The sequence below is a fragment of the Macrotis lagotis genome, chromosome X (assembly GCF_037893015.1).
Source record: "Macrotis lagotis isolate mMagLag1 chromosome X, bilby.v1.9.chrom.fasta, whole genome shotgun sequence".
NCBI classification, from domain to species: Eukaryota; Metazoa; Chordata; class Mammalia; order Peramelemorphia; family Peramelidae; genus Macrotis; species Macrotis lagotis.
In genome coordinates this window covers 280,640,055-280,661,620 of record NC_133666.1, presented here as the reverse complement: position 1 = coordinate 280,661,620, position 21,566 = coordinate 280,640,055, and the positions used below count along the sequence as shown (strand labels likewise).

Below are 21,566 nucleotides of genomic sequence, written 5' to 3'. Positions count from 1 at the left end.
TTTCTGGGAATACTTGTACAACTTGTCTCGGAGCAGACTTCCAGCGGGGCAATTTAATACTTTGGTGGAAGACCGTGTGGTCTCCCCGCAGCCAGACAGCAGCCGCCCCACTGGCTTCTTTTCTGGGCCATTGCTGCCTTCTGATAGGTTCACGGTTAGGGGTGGGGCTGAGGACGGCTTTCTATTGGTGGAGAGGAGGGGCGGGGGAGGGGCGGGCTCCGGCGTTTCCGCCCTCGTGGAGGCCTTGGCGGGGGAGGGAATGGAGAAGTGAGGCGGGACCCGATGGACTTGACCTTCTGACGCGGCCGGGCTCCAAGCTTTTCTTGCTGCTCCTCCTCCCCCCCTCCCCGCGCGGATCAGGTGATCCCGTCCGACCACCGCCCCTGCCGCGTGACGGACTCGGGCGGGGCGGCCCTTCCGGAAGCTCGCGGGCGCCATGGCTGCGGGCCGGCGGGGCCTCGGCGTGGCCCGCCTGCTGCGAGGCCGAGGCGATCGGGCCCTGGCTCGCCTCCTGCCGCTGCGCGACGCGGCCGGCGGAGACGGTGAGAGGCAGGGGAGGGCTGGGGGCGAGGGCTCCGCGACCGCCAGCGGCCCGAACCGGGGCGGATCGGGCGTCCCGGGGCCGGAACCTGGGGCCCGCGCACCGGCCTTGCGCTTGGCCCGGGAAAACGGCGGCGTGATTGGTTCCACCTGCTAGCGTGGCTGTGCGCAGGTGTGCGTCCACGCGTGCACGCGCGTGCACAGACGGTGGGCCTGTTTGCATATCACATAATGTCGTGCGTGTACATTTGGTGCCCATCTCGATAAATAAATAAAGTTTACATAAAGCATTTGTGCCGGCGTCCGTACATCGGTAGTTGTAGATGCATGTTTATTTTGCACCGAGCCGCAGGGCAGCGCGGTGCTGGGCATGAAGTCAGGAAGACAGCTCCCTGAATTAAAACCTGGCCGCGGGTTCCAGCTGGGTTCCTCTGTTTGCTTCAGTGTAAAAGAATTAAAGATTAAAAAAAAAAACATGCTCCCGTATCTTTGCTAAGAAAACTTTTAAGTGGGGTCATAAGGAATCAGATGCAACTGAAAGGAGGCAGCATTGTACACACATGTCCGTATACACATCATTTCATGCATTTAGAAACATTCCGAAAAAAGGAGCTTTTAAGTATTGCCGTGTCGCCAACAAAATCAAGAATCCCTGATTCTGAAGATTTTCAGGATGTTTTCAGATCTAAGATTGTGTGATTCAGTTCACTAGTTTTTAAATAAGAGCGATCTAGTGACTCAAATGACGGAGAAGCTATGATCAGATGAATTGTAACTAGCTGAGAAAAGACTTTAGAGATTGAGTTAAAATCCCTTCATTTACTGACTGCCTTTTCTTAATCCTTGCACATAATAAGCTGTTCATAAATGCTGACTAATTCATACCACTAGGTACCAAATAAATGTTAATGTTTAAGTTGAATTCAGTAACAACAGTCAACACCTGGTATCAACATGTAAAGTCTGCCAATAATAATTTTCAAAGCTGGAAATCAAATAGTTCAAAAGAAAACAGGAATAAAAAAAAGATTTTTTTTTCATTTAATAGGAAGGCTGTGAGGTATTTGTTTCTACTGATTGTGTGTTTAAGCTTAACAGTTCAAATATTAGTTTTAATTATGATTTGTCATAATTTGGTTTTGTATCCTTTTCCCATATAGATCTTGATTTTTTATTTGAATTTTTTAAAGTTTTGAAGTCCAGTTCTAAAGCTTTCTGTTAATATAAGTCCAATGCTCAACTATTTTTATTCTAAATTGTTACACATTTATATATTATATCAACATATTGAAAATGAAAATATTACACTCTTCCAAAAATTTTTCAACTTCCAATTTTTAATCACATAGAGCCTTTTTCAAAGATGTCAAAATGTGTAACAAAAGAAGTCATTAATGTAACTATTTATGTCCAGAGATAACTTAGGAACCCCTGACTGCTAGATTTATTCTTGCCTTTCTCCCATCTGTCATCATATACTGCAAGAGGCCCATAGTATTTATTACATTTCATTCCTAGGAACCTTGGATGAATGGAAAGGGATGTACAGAGTAGGAAGAAAAGGCACAAGGTAAGGGAGTGCTAAGTTAGAAAAAGAAAAGAGAAATTAAGAGTAGAATGGTGTGAAAATAAACTTATATTGGGAGCAATTTTACTTATTTGTTTCTCCTAGACTTTGATGGAAGAAAAATGCTTACTTTAAAACTGAAAAAGAGGTTAACAAAAGTGCTACTTGTCTTTGTGTATATATTGTTCCTAAGGAAAAATGAAAATTCTGTAATATTTTTTATTTGATCATCCATGACTTAACAGAAGATGGTTTGAGTTTTAAGAGAAAATTAATACTTTTAAATTGAAACCTTCAAATGCATGTAATTATTATTATTATACTATATTATAAAATCAATATTGCAGAAAAAAATACCAGACCTATAAGAAAAAGCAAAGTTTGGAATGTATTTAGTGTTTAAAGTACATGGTGTGACTTGTAGTAGACCTTTTATAGAAGGCACTGTATTATAGATACTATAAAATAATACTTTGGGGAGAATAAAGGGAGATAATAGCAGGGTTTTTTTAATTGTTTTGGAAAAGATACTGTATGACATTGTACTCATTTCTCTTTAACAGATATATTTTTAATTCAGGCTTCCACATCTCTTGAGAAATTAAAAGTCCTTTGTAAAGAAGATGAAGAAAATGTGAATCCATCGATTCTTATAAAACTTTTCACACAGGTAGGTAGATTAATTTGTTGAAATAAAGTTCTTGTGTAGGTGGCGTTTGTGTGTGTGTGTGTGTGTGTATTTGATGAAGCATTAACTGGTCAAAATTTATGTTTAATTTTGCTTGTCAGAGTGCTTTTTTATATGTTGATAGTTTGTCAAGTCATTGCTTAGAAAGGTGGGGTTGATATATAGGAAATGAACAAAAAGATAACTTCTAGCATTTTGTGTTCAAACACTATGTTTGAGTGGAGAGAGGGGGAAGTTGGAGATAACTTTGCCCACCAAAACCACCCAAAGCATAGGGCTGGGCCTCACTTCCTTCCTAAAGAAGTATCAGTATCTCTACAATAATATACAAAGCCCTCTGTTTGGCATTTAAAGCCTTTCACATTTTGGCTCCAATTTATCTCTTTATCTATATTCAATGTTATTTGCTCTCACATAATTTTTCTTCCACCTGAAATGGACCTCAGCTTGCTGTTCTTTGTACATTACATTTTGTGTCACACCTTGTCTCTGTTACTGAAATGTTCTCCTCATTTCTACCTCTAGTCAAATTGCTACACAAATATCCCTTCTACCTGAGGTCTTTTCTGATAAATCTTTCAATCAGCAATCATTTATTCAGCACCTAATTATGTGCCAACCATTGGATTAGATGTTTGAGGATGGGGGGAGAAGGATGCCTAATAATAAATGAAGCAGACCTACTTTCAGGGGGCTTACATTCTATTTGGAGAGACAAGGACATATGTAAGTATATCTAGAGTTACTATATAAGAAAAAATACACACTTAATTCAAGAATGTTTGAAAGGGAAGTCACTGGGCTATTAAGGGGATCAGGAAAGGCTTTATGTAGAAAAGGTGAAAGGGAAGGAAGAAGAAGAAATGAGGAGGAAGTGCTTTTCAGTCATAGAGGACTGGAGTGGCACTGAGATGGAAGATTGTTGACATTGTTCCCACCCAAGTTCCTTTTTTAAAATTTTTTTAGTCATAAAATAATACTTTCCTGCCTACTCATGTAGGTTAAAGATCATATGAAATGTCTGCAAGAGATTAAACATAAGGCATGCTGTTACCATCTAATTTGACCCTCTTAACTTTACAAATGAGGAAACAAACATTTAGAGTACTTGAGTAATTTAACCAAGGGATACAGCAAGCAAATGCTAGACCTGCTTGTTCAACTGTATCATGCTACACCTTTTTACAAGGTAGAGCAACAAAACTTTTTTTTTTAAATCTAACGGTAGGAAAGACTGATTCATAGCAGATTACCTTAAAAATTAGTCTGTGGCTGCCTTCTTGGGGGAGGGGAGGGAGGGGGGGGAATTGTAGAATTCAAAACCTTACAAAAATGATAGGTAGAAACTACTATTGTATGTAATGGAAAACATAAAATATTAACAAAAAATTTGGTCTGTGGAAGACAACCTGGAATTATATTAAAGTCACTATGTCCATACCTAGAGTTAAGAGCAAATGATCCAAAAGCTTTTACAACATTTTAAGTTTTAGAACCACTTACTATGCAACATTCTGATTGGTTTGTATATAAATTTTAGAATTAAATGCTCAAGAAGAAAAGATCAGAAAAGGAAGACATTCTGTATCAAAGGAATTTAGTTTTTTTTTTCTCCAAATGATTTGTCTTTAAAAAATATCTACACTGAACTTTTGATAAATTTGGATAGTTTTCATCTTTATTTTTTGAAGGGTATAGGAAACTTAGGACTATGAATCTTTGGGGATTTGAGTAGAAACTTCATCTAGACCATCAGCACAGATGCCGTATCACTGTTTGAATGAGGTGTTTGTGGTACACTGACTCCACTCAGAGGCAGTATACTTAAATTGCAGGAGCTGCATTTGTGAACTTTGAATCAAAATTCCTTAAAGATGAATAAATACTGTGACCTTAGGAATTAGGGCTGGAAGGGACCTTAGCAGTCATCTAGTACTAAATCCCTAATTTTACAAATGAAGGAAGTGACTTGCTGAAGACTGTAAAATCCTGTCTTTTTGACAAAAAAGAAAATATTAGGAAGCTTCAACCACCTTTCTCATGCAGGAATACCCTATAATATTAATGACAAATAGATATTCAATCTTTTCTTGTCTCCCCTTATTTCCTATTCAGGAGTTCTATTTCTGAAGCTATGATTTTTTAAATCTCTTTTATATGATAGCTTTTCAATATTAAGATAACTGTCATATTGCAGTTATTCCATGTTCTGCTTAATGCTAATTAAGTGATTAATCTTTATCTGATATGGTTTCAATTTAGTAACACTCTTTATTAAGTGTAAAGTACTGAACTGGGCACTAGAAAAACAGAGATGAGTGATAAAATAATTCTCTACTCTCCAAGAGTTTACATTCTATTGGGAGAATATGATATAACTATAATGCAGTATTTGATATTTCTGGGAAGACAGAAGGAAAGATCCAGACAAATTGCTTCAAGAAAATTTGACATGGGACAGGTCATTTTCAGCTAAAGGAATAGCCCTCTGTTTTGGAGGAATAGGCAGGATTCTAAAGGTTGAAAGTGAGAACAGCCTGTTTGGCAACCTGTGGGAATGCTCAGAATCTGGAGACAACTTATCAAATTCAGTAGCATTCCAATGTAGTTAGTAAGGTAGTATTCTGAAGTAAGACCAGAGAGGGAGGTTGAAGCTAGATAACCTTAAATGGTACATATTTAGACAGTAGAGAAGCAGTGAATGATTTTAGTAAGAGGGTCATGTATTGGAATTATTAGTATTAGATGGATTATTTTGGCAGTTATGTTAAAAAAAAGGTTAAAGCTATGGGATGACAACTGGAAGCAACAAAATCATTTTGGAAATGTTTGAAAGAGTCCAAATGAGAAGTATGAGGACCTAATAGGATGGTGATTTTAAGAGTTTTATGTGAGAAGAGGACAATTGGGAGAGAAATGAAAGTAGAATTATAAAGACTTAATTGGGCAATTAGATTTAATGGGGTAGGGGAAAGCCCAAGATGTCTCATTTTTTTTTAAATTTCAGAGTAGAGCATGATGGTGAGGATTTAAACTCAGGTCCTCCTTATTCTAGCCTGGTACTCTATCCACTGTGCCATCTAGCTGCCCCAAACACATCTTTCTCAATAATATTGTTAATTTTGTTTTTCTTTTTGGGGTTTTGTTGTTATTGTTGTTGTTTTGTAAGGCAATGGGATTTAGTAACTTGCCCAAAGTCACATAGCTAAGTATTTCGTTTCTGTGGTTAGATTTGAATTCAGGTCCTCCTGACTCCAGAGCCAGAGCTGTATCCATTACACCACCTAGCTGCCCCAATATACCAAACACTGAGGTTTTTTTTTTTAGGTATTACAAGGCAATGGGGTTAAATTACTTGTCCAAGGTCATACAGCTAGGTAATTATTAAGTGTCTGAGGCCATATTTAAACTCCTAACTCCCCAGGGGCAGTGCTCTATCCACTGTGCCACTTAGCTGCCTTTTGGAAGTTTTAAGGTATAGATAAATTTACCTTTTATTTTATTAATGGTTAGAAAATTATACAAACAATATGGGTAGCAGTCATGCTATATGAGTGTATTATTTAATTGTCTTCAAGGAATATATTTTATAGTGATTGTTGGGAGGTGATTATTGTGTCAAAGGAACATGTATTGCAAGAAAGAGAGGAGGGGGTGGCTAGGTGGCTCAGTGGATAGAGCACTGACCTGGGAGTCAGGAGTACCTGAGTTCAAATCCAGCTTCAGACACTTAATAATTACCTAGCTGTGTGGCCTTGGGCAAGCCACTTAACCCGATTGCCTTGCAAAAACAAAAACAAAAAAAAAAAGAGAGAGGAGCATCCAACACGACCTTGGGAGAATCTGTATGCTTAGAGTACAGATGTAGGATAATAAACCAGTAAAGGGACATCAAGAAGGAATAAATGAGATGAGATGAATGCCATAGAAGACATGGAGAAGAAAGAGTAGTTAGGATTTGGGGAATCAAATACTACAAAAGAGTCAAGGAGAGTGAAGCCTGAGCAAAGGCCACTCACCAATTTTCTTTTGGCTGCAGCTTCACAAAATTGAAAATCTGATTGCATGGGTTTGAGGAATAAATGAGTAATGAGAGAGTAGAGGCAGTTTTCTCCTGTGTATGCATAAATAGGAAGATATATATTAATTATAAATATTTATTTCAATATTAATTGCAAAATTTTTTTAAGGAACTAATGGCAATTAAATATTTTAATAAAGACCTAACTGTCCAAATTTGTATAAGATTTAGAACTTTACATTTTTCCTCATTATATTTCACAACCTTTAATGAAATGAAGATAAATAGAGATAGAAAGAAGAGAGACATAGAGAAGAAAAAAGAGAGGGAAAGGAGAGAGGAAGATTAAAATTAACTCTATGCAAATCAAGAAGCATGAGAAAAAGAACCCTGAATTTTAATATGACCAGTTGGACTTAAATAACCTTCTAAGATTCCTTGAGGTGCTAAGTCTAGAATCCTATAAAAAGTGAGACCAGGGGAGGAGATTACAGCAGATAATTAGTGGATGCAGAATTCCAAGTCTGTAGAGAGAGAACCACAACCCAAAGCAGAGAACTATTAATTAAGAAACTTTGTCAGTATTAATGTACAAAGGTACACACAGTCACATTCATTTCTTTTGCAATTTTGATTTGTTTGTTTGTTTGTTTGTTTTTTTAGGTTTTTGCAAGGCAAATGGGGTTAAAGTGACTTGCCCAAGGCCACACAGCTAGGTAATTATTAAGTGTCTGAGATCAGATTTGAACCCAAGTACTCCACTCCAGGGCCGATGCTTTATCCACTACGCCACCTAGCTGCCCCACAATTTTGATTTGTTAATAAACACATAGATAAGGAGGATTTCTGGCCCACTGCTGGAAATATTAGATGTTGAATTGTTGAAGAGCTTAGAGTAAAGCTCTTTAAGGTATTACTTTTATACTTCTAATCTTTACCTAGATCTTATTCTTCATTAGACTAAATGTCCATGGATGTAGGGACCACAAAGAGTTCATGTTTCACCCAGTAAGCAGTGCCTACACATGATAGGAACGGAATGTTTGTTAAACAGAATTTTGTATAGTGTTCATTTCTCAGGAGAGTCAAAAGGGAAAAGGCCTAGCATAGTGCTTCAGGGGTAAATTATTCTTGTGGTTTTTGTTGTTATTGTTTTTAAGTATTATTTGTTTTTTGCTTCAGTCATTTTCTCATCAGTTACTGTCTCATATTGTATACTATACATTTAGAAAAGTCATACTTATGGGTTTGAACACCTTAAGTAAATACCTCTGCCCCTCCAATTTCTCCAGGCTATATTGGACATGACATATTTTGAAGAGAATAAGTTGGTAGATGAAGATTTTCCAGAAGATACTTCTTTTCCAAAAGTAAAGGAACTAATCGCTATTCTTTCAGAACCAGAAGTTGTCGTTAAAGAGAGTAATCTGCATCCAAAAGTGAGTATAGAAATACTTTGGATTATATTGGAAGGTGGATATTTCTTAAATTTTATTATTCCTACTCCTCTGATATGTATCTTGTCTTGAATAATGATTGACTAGGAAGACTGTGTCAGATCTTAGATTATACTATAAAGCAATATTTATCAAAATGATTTGGTAATAGTTAAAAATCTAGAGAGTTTGGTCAGCAAAACAGATTAGGTGCACAACATCAAACAAACAAGTAACAGACTGTTGGATAAACCCATTGAATCTAATTATTGGGTTAAGACTTCAATATTTGACAAAAATTACTGAGAAAACTGAAAAAGTCCAGCAAAAATTAGGTCTAAATTAATATTTCACTCCGAGATAAGCTCCAACTCAATACATGACTTAGACCAAAAAAAGACTGTCATAAGGAAATTCGAGGAACAAGAAAGAAACCATTTTTTGTCCTCTAGAAAAGGAAAGGTCCATTATTCCTCCTAAAAAAGGATGGAGAAGATTACAGAATATGAAACAGATGATTTTGATTACATAAAATCAAAACTCTTTTTTACAAGCAAAACCAGTATAAATCAAAATTAAAAGGGGAACAAGAAATAGAAAAAATTTTTGTAGCAAGTTCTGATAAAGGTATCCTATTTAAGATTTGTAAAGAACTGATTGAAATTTGTAAGACTAGGAGCCTTTCCCAAATAGATCAATGGTCAAAGGATATGGAGGCAATTTTCAAAGGAAGAGATTTAAGCCATTAAAAAAAAATACAAAAATGCTTTAGATCACTAATAATTAGATAAATGAACATTATAGCAACTCTGAAATTTCACCTCACACCTAGAAAATTGGCAGATGACAAAAATAGGAAAATGACAAAGAGTAGAAGATCTAGGGACATATAGGCACAGTGATACACTGTTGATGGAGCTGTGACCATTTTTACTCTGACCATTTTTGAAAGAAATTTGAAATTGCCCAGAGTCACTATAGTGTGTGTGTGCACCCTTTAACTTAATCATAGCTCTACTAGGTCTGTATCTCAAAGAGATCAAAGAAGGAGGAAAAGGACCCATATATTTAAAAATATATTTTTAGCCATCCCTTCTATGATAGCAAAAAACTGGAAACTAAGACCAAATTTCCATTTTTGGGGGAATGACTGAACAAAATATGATGTATGAATGTAATTGAAGTTTATTAAGTCATTATATATGAAGAACTGGATAGTGTCAGAGAAATTATGAATTAACAATAGGTAGCATTTATGTCATATGTTAAGGTTCACAAATGATAGACATCAATTATAAGTATTATCTCCTTTATTCCTTGTAGCAACCTTGAGAGGTTTGTGCTATTAATATCCTCATTCTGAGATGAGAAAAATGAGATTTAGAGACAATAGGTGACTTGCCCAAAGTCACACATCTATAAAATGTCTGAGGGAGTATTTGAATTGGGGGTCTTCCTGATTTAGGATAAGAACTTTGTCCACTATGTCACCTAGTTGCCACCCAATTCTGTGAATTGGTAGAGATTGAAATGAGCAGAACTAGAAGAACCATTTATACAGTAACAACAAAATGATAAAAACAATATGAAAGATTGTAGAACTGTATCAGTGTAGTGACAAAACATTTTTCCAGAGGACCAGAGCTGAAGTTCTATACCCATCTCCTATCAGAAAAATAATGGCCTTAAAATATGAAGTGAGACATAATGTTTGGTCATGACTAGCATAGGAATTTGTTTGGCTTGAATATGTATTATTTCTTCTAAGCATTTATTTTTACTTGTCTTAATTATTTGGGAGAGTGAGGAGAGAGAATATAGATTTGTTAAGGAGGAAAAAAATTAAGTTAAATTAAAAAAACCTGTAAAATACTAAGAAAAAAGGATAGAAAAAACTACATTGTAATCTGATTATATAAATTCCTCATTTTATATTTTACACATACATTTTATAATATTAGTGTAATTAAAATGCAGTAGAACAATGTTTTCAAAAACATGACTATTCACTGTTTTGCTAAATTCAATATTTTCTCACAAAGAATAGAAATTAGTGGTTTCCTTTTTAGTATCACTTTATTTGAATATCTTTTTATAGCTAATATAGAAACATCCTGCTTTTAAAAAACTCTGAACAAAATTCATCTGTTACAAAAACCTAATTTCATAAAATTTTAAGTTAGGGGATGATATTCAAATCCCATCACAGAAGTATTGTTCATAGTAGAGTTTTTTTTTTAGGTAGCGGTGTCTACACTAAACAGAAAGATTCATATTTCAAAAGAACCTTAGCATATCATATATCTTGAGACTGAGAGGATTTCAGAGGCTCTCAAATACAACCTTCATTTTATAGATGAGGAAATTGAGGCCTAAAGTGGTAAATGGACTTGTCCAAGTTAAATAGCTAGTATCTGAGGTCAAATTTAAATCCAGGTCTTCCTGATACTAAATCTAGTGTCTATTATTCTCTCTCAAGTTTCATTTCAATTTGGCTTAATTTGTTTTTATATTAATATTATTTATTTTATATTATTACAATAATCTTATTGTGGAAGTAAACATGAACCCCCTTCCCTAAAAAGATAGAGAAACCTCAAGAAAAATGAAGTGAGAGAAAAAAAAGTGTACTTCAGTCTGTGTTCATATTCCATTGGCTCTGTCTCTGGGATAAGTTGCCTTCTTTATCATAAGTCCACTAGACAAGGTGCTTCAGTATTTTTTTCTACAGTTGCCTTTACTAACTGTATTTCCCACCATTCTATTCCTTCCCACTCTGATTTATTCCATTTTCTCTCTATACTTTCACCCCTATCCCTGTTGTATCTGAGTACTTTCTCTCATGATCTTCCCTCTCTTCTATCATCTACCACTCCCCCACCCCCAGTCCCCCTTATTCCATCCCCTTTCCTCTCATTTTTTCTAAGGTAAGATAGATTTCTAAACCCTATTTAAGTGTGTTATTTCTTCACTAAACCATTTCTGATGAGAATGAAGGCTCATTCATTCCCCCTTGCCTTCCTTCCATTCCATTGCAAAAACTTTTTCTTGACTCTTATGTGAAGTATCTTAGCTCCTTCTTCCTCTCCTTTCTCTTCTTCCCAATACTTTCCTTTATCATCCATTGATTCCATCTTTTTACTATATTATACCATTATATTCAGCTTCTTCCTGTGTCATATATATATATATATATATATATATATATATATATATATATATATATATGTATGCTCCCTCTAACTGCTCTTATATGAGAAGGTTCATATGAGATTTCAGTATCTTCTTTGCCTGAAGAAATGTCCATAGTTCAGCATCATTAAGATCTTCATAATTAGTCCTCTTCTCATCTACTCTTTTTATGTTTCACTTGAGTCCTGTACTTGGAGATCATTTCTAGTTGTTTCAATGGGAAAATTTGAAAGTACTCAGTTCCCTTGAAAATTCATCTTTTCCCCTGAAAAAGTATTTTCAGTTTTGCTGGGTAGTTGATTCTCAGTTGTAAACCAAGCACTTTTGTTTTCCAGAATATCATATTCCAAGTCCTACGAGCCCTTAATGTAGACACTGCCAAATCCTATGTAATCCCGACTGTAGAGCCACAATAGTTGAATTATATGTTTCTGGCAGCTTTTATTATTTTCTCTTTGCCTTGAGAGTTTTGGAATTTGGCTATAATATTCCTGGGAGTTTTTCTTTTGGGATCCCTTCAGGAGGTGATTGGTCAATTCCCTCAATTTCTATTTTACCCTCTGCTTCTTAGGATCTCAGGGCAATTTTGTTGAATTATTTCTTGAAAAATGATGCCCAGGTCCTTTTCCTGGTCATGACTTTAAGCTAGTTCAATAGTTTTTAAATTATCTCTCCTGGATTTGTTTTCTAAGTCAATTGTGTTTCTAATGAGATATTTCATATTTTCTTCTAATTTTTTGTTCTTTTGATATTGTTTTATTGTTTCTTGATTTCTTGTAAAGTCATCAGCTTCCTTTAGCTCAATTCTACATTTGAAGGAGTTATTTTCTTCAGAGGGCTTTTTTAATCTCCTTTTCCAGCTGGCCAATTCTGCTTTTTAAGGCATTCTTCTCCTCATTTGCCTTTTGGGCTGCTTTTTCCAATTGGACTAAACTGATTTTTAATATGTTATTTTCTTAAGTATTTTTTATTTTTCTTTCACTAAGCTGTTGACTTGGTTTTCATGATTTTCCTGCATCTCATTTCTCTTCCCAGTTTTTCCTCTACCTCCCTTACTTGTTTTTCGAAGTCTTTTTTGAGCTCTACCATAGCCTGAGCCCATTTTCTGTTTCTCTTGGAGACGTTGGATACAGAAGTTCCCATCTTTGTCGTCTTCTGAGTGTGTATTTTGATCCTGCAGGGGACCAAAGTAATTTTCTATGGTCTGGTTCTTTTTTTTTTTAGGTTCTTCTTTTTCTATTGTTTACTCATTTTCTTAGCTTATGACTGATTTACTGTACTTCCAAGGCTTTGGAGGGTTTTGGGGGCTCTGACTGCCCTCTTGCCTGTGGTCTGGTCTTTGGATGACCACAGCACTCCCTCTGCCCTGGAGCTTTGAGAAAAGTCTCTGCTCCTCTGTGGTAGTATGGGGACCCAGACTGTGACCTGGATCTGAGTATGGGCAAAGCAACAGAGTCCTTCCCCAGAGAGAGCAGAGAGACCTCTGCACTCTTACTGTCTGTGGGCTGAGTGCTCTGGAAGCAGCTGCTGGGTGGCTTTGTAGATTGCTGTCCCAGGCCAGTGCTGGCTGGGCCTCCAGGCTCACTTGGTGCTTCAGAGTTCTCTCACTGCCCCTTCAAACTGTCCTTGGAGATCTCTTGGTCAAGAGGTCTGGAAAACACCCCCACTGTCACAGACACAGGCATGCCCAGGGACCCAGGTGCCCCATGGGCTGTTCCTGGAAGGCTGGACTAGTTTGCTCCAGCCCAGCTGCTCCGCAGCTCTTTCTAATTCCCAGTCCCAATGAAACAGACCTTTCCTGTGCCTCTTCTAAGTTGTCTTGGACTGGGAAATTGTATCATTCATTCTTTCTGTGGGTTTACCCCTCTAAATTTTGGCTAGAGTTATAATTTGTTGGCTTTTGAAATTTTTTTGAGGGCCTGAATTTCTGGAAATTCCTGCCCCTCACACTACCATCTGGGTTCTGCCTGGTATAATTTGTTTTAAAAAAAATTTGTACTCAAGTTTTTTGAGTCACCTATCTCATTTCGTGTTTGTTCGTTACTTTTTTTCAGTAATACTGAATAATATACAATGGTAATATATCATATTTTAGGGAAGCAATTGATTCCTGAAAAATTGAGTATAATTTATGACCCAGAAGTATATTTTTTTTTTGCAAGGCAATGGTGTTAAGTGGCTTGCCCAAGGCCACACAGCTAGGTAATTATTAAGTGTCTGAGGTTGGATTTGAACTCAGGTATTCCTGACTCCAAGGCCGCTGCTCTATCCACTGTGCCACCTAGCCACCTCCTAGAAATGTATTTTTAAATTCATAAGATTTCTCCAACTATATTACACTGAATTGATATTTCATTCTATGTAAATAATATCCTAAAAGAAAGTGCATATGCTAGTGATATTTTCCAAATTAATATTTCATAGGGAAAGGGGCATGTATGAATGGAAATAGATTTTTTAAAATAAAATCTACTGGTCTTATTTTTAAATCAGCGATAATATAGTCTCCTAAAGCTCTTGCACCAGTAGTTATAGGTTTTCTTATCATATTTTAAGCTCTTCATTGGCAAATTGGTTTGGAAAAAAGCTACCCTATGGAAACTCATTGCTAATACTTTAGTAAGAAGAATTCTTTAAAGTAAATGAGTACTTCCTGTTTATATTGTATAAAATGGATTTTTTGCATGTTTAATCTAAATGGGGTACAGTGTTGATTTATAATTCCATTGATTTTTTTATAAAAATTTGTAAGCCATATGAATATTAAAATTTCTTCGTTCAATAATATTTTGCCTTTAGCACTATGATTTGCTTGGGACAGAACTACTTGAATGCCTTTATTGGAGAAGAGGAGCCCTACTCTATATGTATTGCCATACTGTGACAGCAAGGGAAGAGTGGTGGTCAGCAAAGACAGATGTTCTTAAAAAGGTAAAAAGCTTTTTGTCATTATGGATATGTTATGTGATATTGACTATTGGTTTCAAGAGCACTTCTTTTTTTCTCAGATATGAGTAAAATTTATCAATCCTTATGCCTATAATTTGATCAGGCCAATACATATTTAGTTAATAAACTTTATCCACTTTTATGTCTTGTTTATTAGTTTTCACAGAAGAAAAGAGGAAGCAGGTTTGTATTGTAACAATGCTAATTTAGTTTGGCAATAGGAAACAATTTTCTGACATTTAAATATGACTTTGTTTTCTAGAGAGGTTGTGAAGTCTTCCCCTTGGAATGCAAAAATATGTTTTTTACTTTAGATTAGTCATATGTGAAGGGAGGATGGTGAAAATTTTTATTTGATGACATTGAAGTCAGGAATAGTGAAAGAACTTTATTTGAGGACTTCGATGTCTCTTCCAACCCTAGGATTGTGTGGTTTTGTTTATTTATTTTCTTTCTTTTTTTTTTTTCCCAAGGCAATGGGGTTAAGTGGCTTGCCCAAGGCCATACAGCTAGGTAATTAGTAAGTGTCTGAGACTGGATTTGAACCCAGATACTCCTGACTCCAGAGCTGGTGCTCTATCCATTGCATCACCTAGTCACCCCAGGTTTTGCTTATTTAAGGAATGTGCCAAGTATTGTGTGAAATCTTGCCATTGTGAACAAACGCATTTCCTGAGTATTTGTTGCTTTGATGACAGATACATTAAAATGTTATGTATATTTAGAAATAGTAATCTGGAAAGGATCTGACTTAGCTATAAATCTAGGAAGTCAGTATGCACAGTATGTTGATTCAACAGTATTTGGTCTTGTCTGGTGTAGCCTTTTTGTTGAAAGAGGTATTAACCTTTTTTTTTTTTTTTTTTTTTTTTTTTTTTAGGAATTGCCCTGATTAGTTTTGTTATTTATATCATGGATATTTTAACCAATGGAAAAATGACTTTTTAAATTAAATTGCATTAAAATGAACATGAAACAAGTTTAATGTCTAAAGTTTGTGACTTTGAATATAACATACACTTCTCTATTTTTCTTCAGTGCCTCATTGATGGAATCAGTTACTTGCTAAAGATGTTTAGTTTTCGATGCCCTCTTCAACTAAATAAAGACGTTTCTTTTCAAGATATAGAAACAGCTAAGTTACTTAGTGAAGGTAAACTGATATTTTTGTGTTTATTTAAATTTAAAATTCTATGGATATTACATTTTTAGATTTCACTGTGAACCAGATGTCTAAAGTTTGGCTTAGGTATGTGATGCTTAGATTAAAAATTTTTTTTTTCAAGAATTTTGCTGAAGATGTGAGATTTCTCATGTGAGAAATCTATGAAATTATAAATAGTTCTTTTAAAATTTTGACAACTAGATATTTAGATCAGAAGTGAATGAAATTTCCAATTAAAGAAGGGAAAATAGGATGAATTAGATTTCTTTTATACTGACTTTGATAAATGATATTTTATAATAACAATAGCTTAAATGTTTATGAACATTAAGGTTTTCAAAGTTGCCCTCATAACAGTCTTCTAAGGTACCTGGTACTGGCTTCATCCTTATTTTATAAATGAGGAAACTGAGGTTCAGCATTTATCATTAGTTTTTACAATGTTACTATACAGATTGTGAATTTGGAATAATATTTAATAAATTGTCTTTTAACATATCTTCAAGGCATAATAAGTTTTTATAGCCAGACTTTATTGTTCTCCACTTCAAGTGAGTGGTTATTCCTTAATTCATCATTGTATAGATTTTCATATTTTCAGTTTGAGATTCCCATGAACTATTCCATTATTTACTCTGATGAAGCTAAAAGACATGACTGTGGTTTAGAGTGAAGTGGCTTATTTCTTCAGAGTTATTTATGCTAACATGATAAAAATTTAGGTACATGAATGGCTACATTTTTTTGTGTAACTAGTATATTATACTATAGTAATATATTGAAGTATTGCTTTTTGCTTACAGTTTAATTTATAAAGTTCAAAATACACTAAATTTCATTTGTCTATTACATTTTGTGATGTTATTTTCTAAGATCAGAAATCTTAAAGAGATTTTTACCTTTAACTGTCTAAGTTAATTGAGAAAGCTAATGAAACTGTTTTTTCAAAAGAATTGTATACCTTTTACAGAAAAATTGTAGCTTAGACATAGATATGTGGATACATTTATATTAAGTGAGAAAATCTTGCCTATTTTAAGGTAAAGTAAGATGTTCTATTTAGCTGTACTTTAGTTATTTTACCTCCAGTACAATCCTCTTCAGTACTTCATTGATTCGTGGGGATATCCTTCGCTTTTCAAAGACTCTACCAGAACAGTGCTAGAGAACTAGCCTAGTACCAGAGAAGCTTATTAGGAGGTTCCCCATTTTTTTATCACAACTTGTGGTTGTTGCCTGCTTAGCTTTGTAATTCGTACTGCAATGATAAAGTAATGAATCTTTCAGATTGGTTGCCTCTAAATAGCTAGTTCAGCTTATAGGACCTTCGTGTTTATTCCATCTCAGCCATCTGTACGTGTGATCATCCTTTAGAGCTTTTCCATCCCCCCTCACACTAGACTTCATCATTTTCATGTTCCTGAACTCTGAAAATTCTCCTCAGACCAAAGTCTCCTATCCTTCGATCTTCATTTTCCTCACATTTTCATAAGCCTGCTCTTCAGCCTTATTTCAGCCTCTAGTCCCACTGTTCCCTTTCTCTTTTTCCACCACCTCTGTTCCAGTTACATTACTCTTTTCACATTATGATCCTATACCTAACAGGTTAACTATGTACTATATACTCTAATGCCTGTTAATTTCCTGTCAGTTTGCAGCCCTCAGTCATCTCTACCATCTGCCTTACCCTTAAATGGTACAGGAGAAAGTTGGTCTGCTATTAAAGACTGGGTCTACTACAGCTTTATGAATCTAATCTCGCTGCTTCTTGGAGATCCCTTTAATTTTTCCCTCATAGGCTTTCTATTCTCCCTGTACTATTCTAAACCTGTTCGGGAAATACTTTTTTCACATCCCATTTAGTAATCTCTGTAATCTCTTTTACTTTATTCCCTTTGCATCGCTTCTCCTTTGCTTTGGTCTCTTAAGAAGTGCTTCTACTTACCAAGATTCTTTTCTCCACTTGATCATATTACCCAATCAAAATATTCCTCCTTTCATCTTCCATCTCTGCCTCTACAAACATGCCTGCTTGATATTTCTTATTTTTTCCTCAAGATGCCACCCTATCTATGAAGCCTTCCCTCTCAGTTATTTATTAGTGTTCTCTTTGCTCAAATTACCATTTATTTTTTTATCTTTGTATATATTGTATTCCTTTAGTAGAGAGCAAAGACTATTTTGTTTTTGTCTTTATACTCCTGCTACCTTTCATCGTGCTTTATACATTGATGTTTATTGAATGTGTTTACTACATCTCCATCAAAACTTTATTATTGACAATTAAATTATAATTGAGAACATTATCTAGATTCAATGATTGGGATCTTCTGGTTAATTTAGAAACTGTTTTTTGTTTCAACCATCTGTGCTGAAAACATTTCTAAAATATTTTAATGCTTTTTACTGCTATAATCAATAAAGTATATCGAACATGGCAAAAACTTTTTTTCATTGAAAATCTTGAAATGCTTCTAAATCATGATTCTGATCTTCTGTGATTTGTATAATGTGTTGTAGAAGGAAGATATTTGACTTTGGGCTGAATTTTATATATTTTGGAAATTTTACAAAAACAAATAGCTCTGGCAATTTGTTGTATTGTGACATACCTTTTCTAAAAATCAATTATAGAGGGAAGGAATGTCATTTATCTGAGTTTTTTGATTGATGAAGTTGTGATTATTTGAAGTTTTGTTATACATGGGAGGAATTAAAAATATAGAGGTTATTACAGAAAGTTTTAAGGAAATATTAAAAAATGTAAATGATTTTTTTAGGTGTGTTCAGTGACACTCATTTGCTGGCCATGATGTACAGTGGAGAAATGTGTTATTGGGGACTGAAGTATTGTGTAAATGAAGAGTCAGAAAATTGTGACATAGACACTACTGGACCTGGGACAAGCAGCACTTCACTCAAAGAATCCTTGGATTTTCGAGAAATAGGAGAAAAGATTTTAAGAAAGTATATATCTATTTGTGAAGGACCCCTAAAAGGACAATCATGGAATACAACAAATGCAAAGAAAATAATAGACTTCTTCCAGCATTGCCATCACTAGTACGTTCTTAATTTTTAAAATTTTTTTTTTCCTTTTTCACCCAAAAAGATACTTTTTTCAAGAACTCTGGAAAAGAAAAGACTTGCTGGTTCTGAATTAATGTCATTTTATTCAATTATTCAATGTAGGATGGTTATAGATTTTCCCCTTCTGTTTAGCTATCAAGATCATTTTAAACCTCTGGAATAACATTTCAAATGACAATCTGAATATGTGTGTTAATTGTTGAATATTTCTAACTTCTAAAAGAAGAGTTCATTGTACTCTGAATTTGAATAGGAAAGCTTCTAAATACCTTGTGGCTAAGAGTCTGATAGTATCTTATTTAGCTGTTTGAGAGCATGATAACTTTTCTGGCTTCTCCCTTCCACCCCTTTTCATCAAAATTTACATCTTTCATACTTCTGTAGTTGTGTTGAAATTTTCACCATCTTCCTATTGCTCAAGTTTGTAACTTATAGGGCATTCTTTATTCTTCCCTCTCTCACCTACCAATGTATGTATTGATCATGGAGAACCCAGCACCTTTGGTGTGAGGGCTGCCAAGCCCTTTTCAGGGATTTTCATCCATCTTTGGTGTCCACTTGTCACAGAACTCTCACCTGTGGCTCCATGTAGCTGTAGAATATACAGTGGCCACATCTCAGTATCAGTGATCTAGGCAAAAGGGGCTAGACCAGATTGAGGCCTTAAACCCATTGGCCTGTTGGTGACTTTGGAAATATCTCTTCCAAGCATATGAAGTTTTATCCCCAGCAGAATGGGTAGATAAGAACAATTTGTTACAAACTGACATGAAGGCAACTGAAGCAGGTGTTGTGAACCACTTAGAGCTCAATCAAACATCAAAGATGCCAAGGTAATCTACTGCATCTCAGGTCATTGCCAGTCATCCTAACTTTTTTTGGCCACTGAACTTTGATGACCCTGGAAGAGAAAATGAGGCTGATGACTTTTTGTGGTTCTGCCTCTGCCTCACTTAAAACTAATACACATTGGAGTTAAGACATCACCCTGTCAGTGGTCTTCTTTGAAAACAAACAATGAACATCATTTACCAAGTTTTATTGATTCTACCTCTATCCATTTTCTTTTCATTTTCTTAATACACTAATACAGTACTTCATCCAAATTTGTCTGTTGACTGTTTACAAACTACAGATGTACAAATAGCCTCCTACTATATTTTATCACAAATTTAATGTTTCACATCTTCCTAATGTACTTTTTTAGCTTTAAAAAAATTTTTTTTCATTCCAGACTTGACAAATGCTAGTAGACATATTCATTTCCATGTATAAAGAAGAACAGAAAAACAAAATTGCATTTGAAATCATACATCTTTCTTCTGTCCTATTTGTTTTCTGTTTTAAGGCATATGGTATTTTCAAATAATTTAAAGTCTATCTATATTTGTCTTCTTTTCAGCCTTCATCTTTTTCCTTTTGTGCATTTTTTTAGTACTTTGTTGATGCTCTTTTCTTCATTTTTTGCGATAACTAGCTTCTCCTTTCCCCTAATGTAAATATAAATTTCCCAGAATAAAAAATAAAAACCACCTCTTTCTTGAAACAAGCAAGTAATAGTCAATCAAAACAAATCCACATATAGACTATGTTGAAAAATTTCTTGTACTTTTAGTAAGTGGGAAATATACAAGCAAGTATAGTCAATCAAAACAAATCCACATATAGACTATGTTGAAAAATTTCTTGTACTTTTAGTAAGTGGGAAATATGCTTCGTTGCCATACTTCAGAATTGTTGTTAGTTAATATATTGCTCAGAGTTCTTAAGTCTTTCACAGCTGTTTTTCTTTATGTATTATAGCAATATAAACTGATCTGGTTCTATGCACTTCATTCTGCTTTCCTGATTTCTCTGAATGCATTCATTTTGTCACTTGCTTTGATACAATTTTATGTCAATGCCAGATTTTATTCTTTCATTTGATGGACACCTCCTTAGTTTCCAATTCTTTACTGCAACAAAAAGTGCTAATATAAATATTTTTGTACATGGGGGTCGAGTCCTTCTATATTTAACATCTTTGGGGCATATGATACCACTGTGTCAAAGGAAGTTTAATTGGGGTATAATTTCAAATCATTTTCAAAAGTCCTGTCTCACAACTTTTCATACAAGCTGCCCCTAATGACCAAGAAGGCTCCATTTCCTCAGTGTCACCTTCTTGAAGCCTCCTTTTCCTCCAGGGGTCAGTTCAGGGACCATCATTTGTATAAAACTGGTTTTAGTGTTTTCTCTTTTTCCCCACGCCCAGGGTTTTTAATGTTCTTGCCTTCCTTTAATTTACATTATATATGTTTGTGTACAAGGAGAATATAAGCTTGCAGGCAGGGCCTGTTGCACTTTTTGTCTTTTTATCCCACTACTTGACATAGTGGTTTGTACATAGTAGATGTTTTAATAAATGTTTATTGATTTGAATTTTGGGATTCTGATCATCTTTTTTTAGCAAAATTTGCCATCCTTGTTACTGTGAGAGTCATCAAGTGATTGTTTTGATTATAGGATTTAATTGTAAAAAATCTATATTGTATAGCACCCACACTAAACTTGTTTAAATCTTAGCACTGCCACTGATTGTCAAGTTACTTAACTTTTCTGAGTCATGTCTGTAAAATGGGAATAAAACTACTTGACCTGCCTACCGTAGGTGAATTGTGAGGTGGAGTGAGATAAACTAGGTGAAAGTTCGATGTAACTATAAGGAAATATTGTTGTAATAAACAGAATTGTCATTTTATAAGAGCAAAAAGAGCTTTCTTCCCATTGTCACTACATGAAAAATGTGTAGTTTAGTAGGGAAGGGAAGGGAAGGGAAGGGAAGGGAAGGGAAGGGAAGAATCAGGATGTCCAGTTTCTTATTAATTAGCTTGTGATGGAACTTTTACCATTTAGGCTTGTATTTTCTGCCTTCTTAA

General features: G+C 35.2%; 1 protein-coding gene across 2 annotated transcripts; it reads left to right on the top strand.

Moving 5' to 3' along the window:
* Nucleotides 1–404: 404 nt before the first annotated feature.
* Nucleotides 405–21,069, top strand: RIMOC1 (RAB7A interacting MON1-CCZ1 complex subunit 1). Of its 2 annotated transcripts, none has more exons than XM_074199451.1 (6): nucleotides 405–542; nucleotides 2,671–2,777; nucleotides 8,109–8,255; nucleotides 14,244–14,375; nucleotides 15,432–15,546; nucleotides 18,339–21,069. In XM_074199451.1, the coding sequence occupies exons 1-6, from the start codon at nucleotides 437–439 to the stop codon at nucleotides 18,620–18,622; spliced, it is 891 nt and encodes a 296-aa protein (XP_074055552.1). In that variant the 5' UTR covers nucleotides 405–436; the 3' UTR covers nucleotides 18,623–21,069. The 2 variants fall into 2 exon arrangements, with proteins under 2 accessions (XP_074055552.1, XP_074055553.1); XM_074199452.1 differs by lacking the exon at nucleotides 405–542 and adding an exon at nucleotides 1,780–2,110 and having other exon boundaries at nucleotides 2,688–2,777.
* Nucleotides 21,070–21,566: the final 497 nt, after the last annotated feature.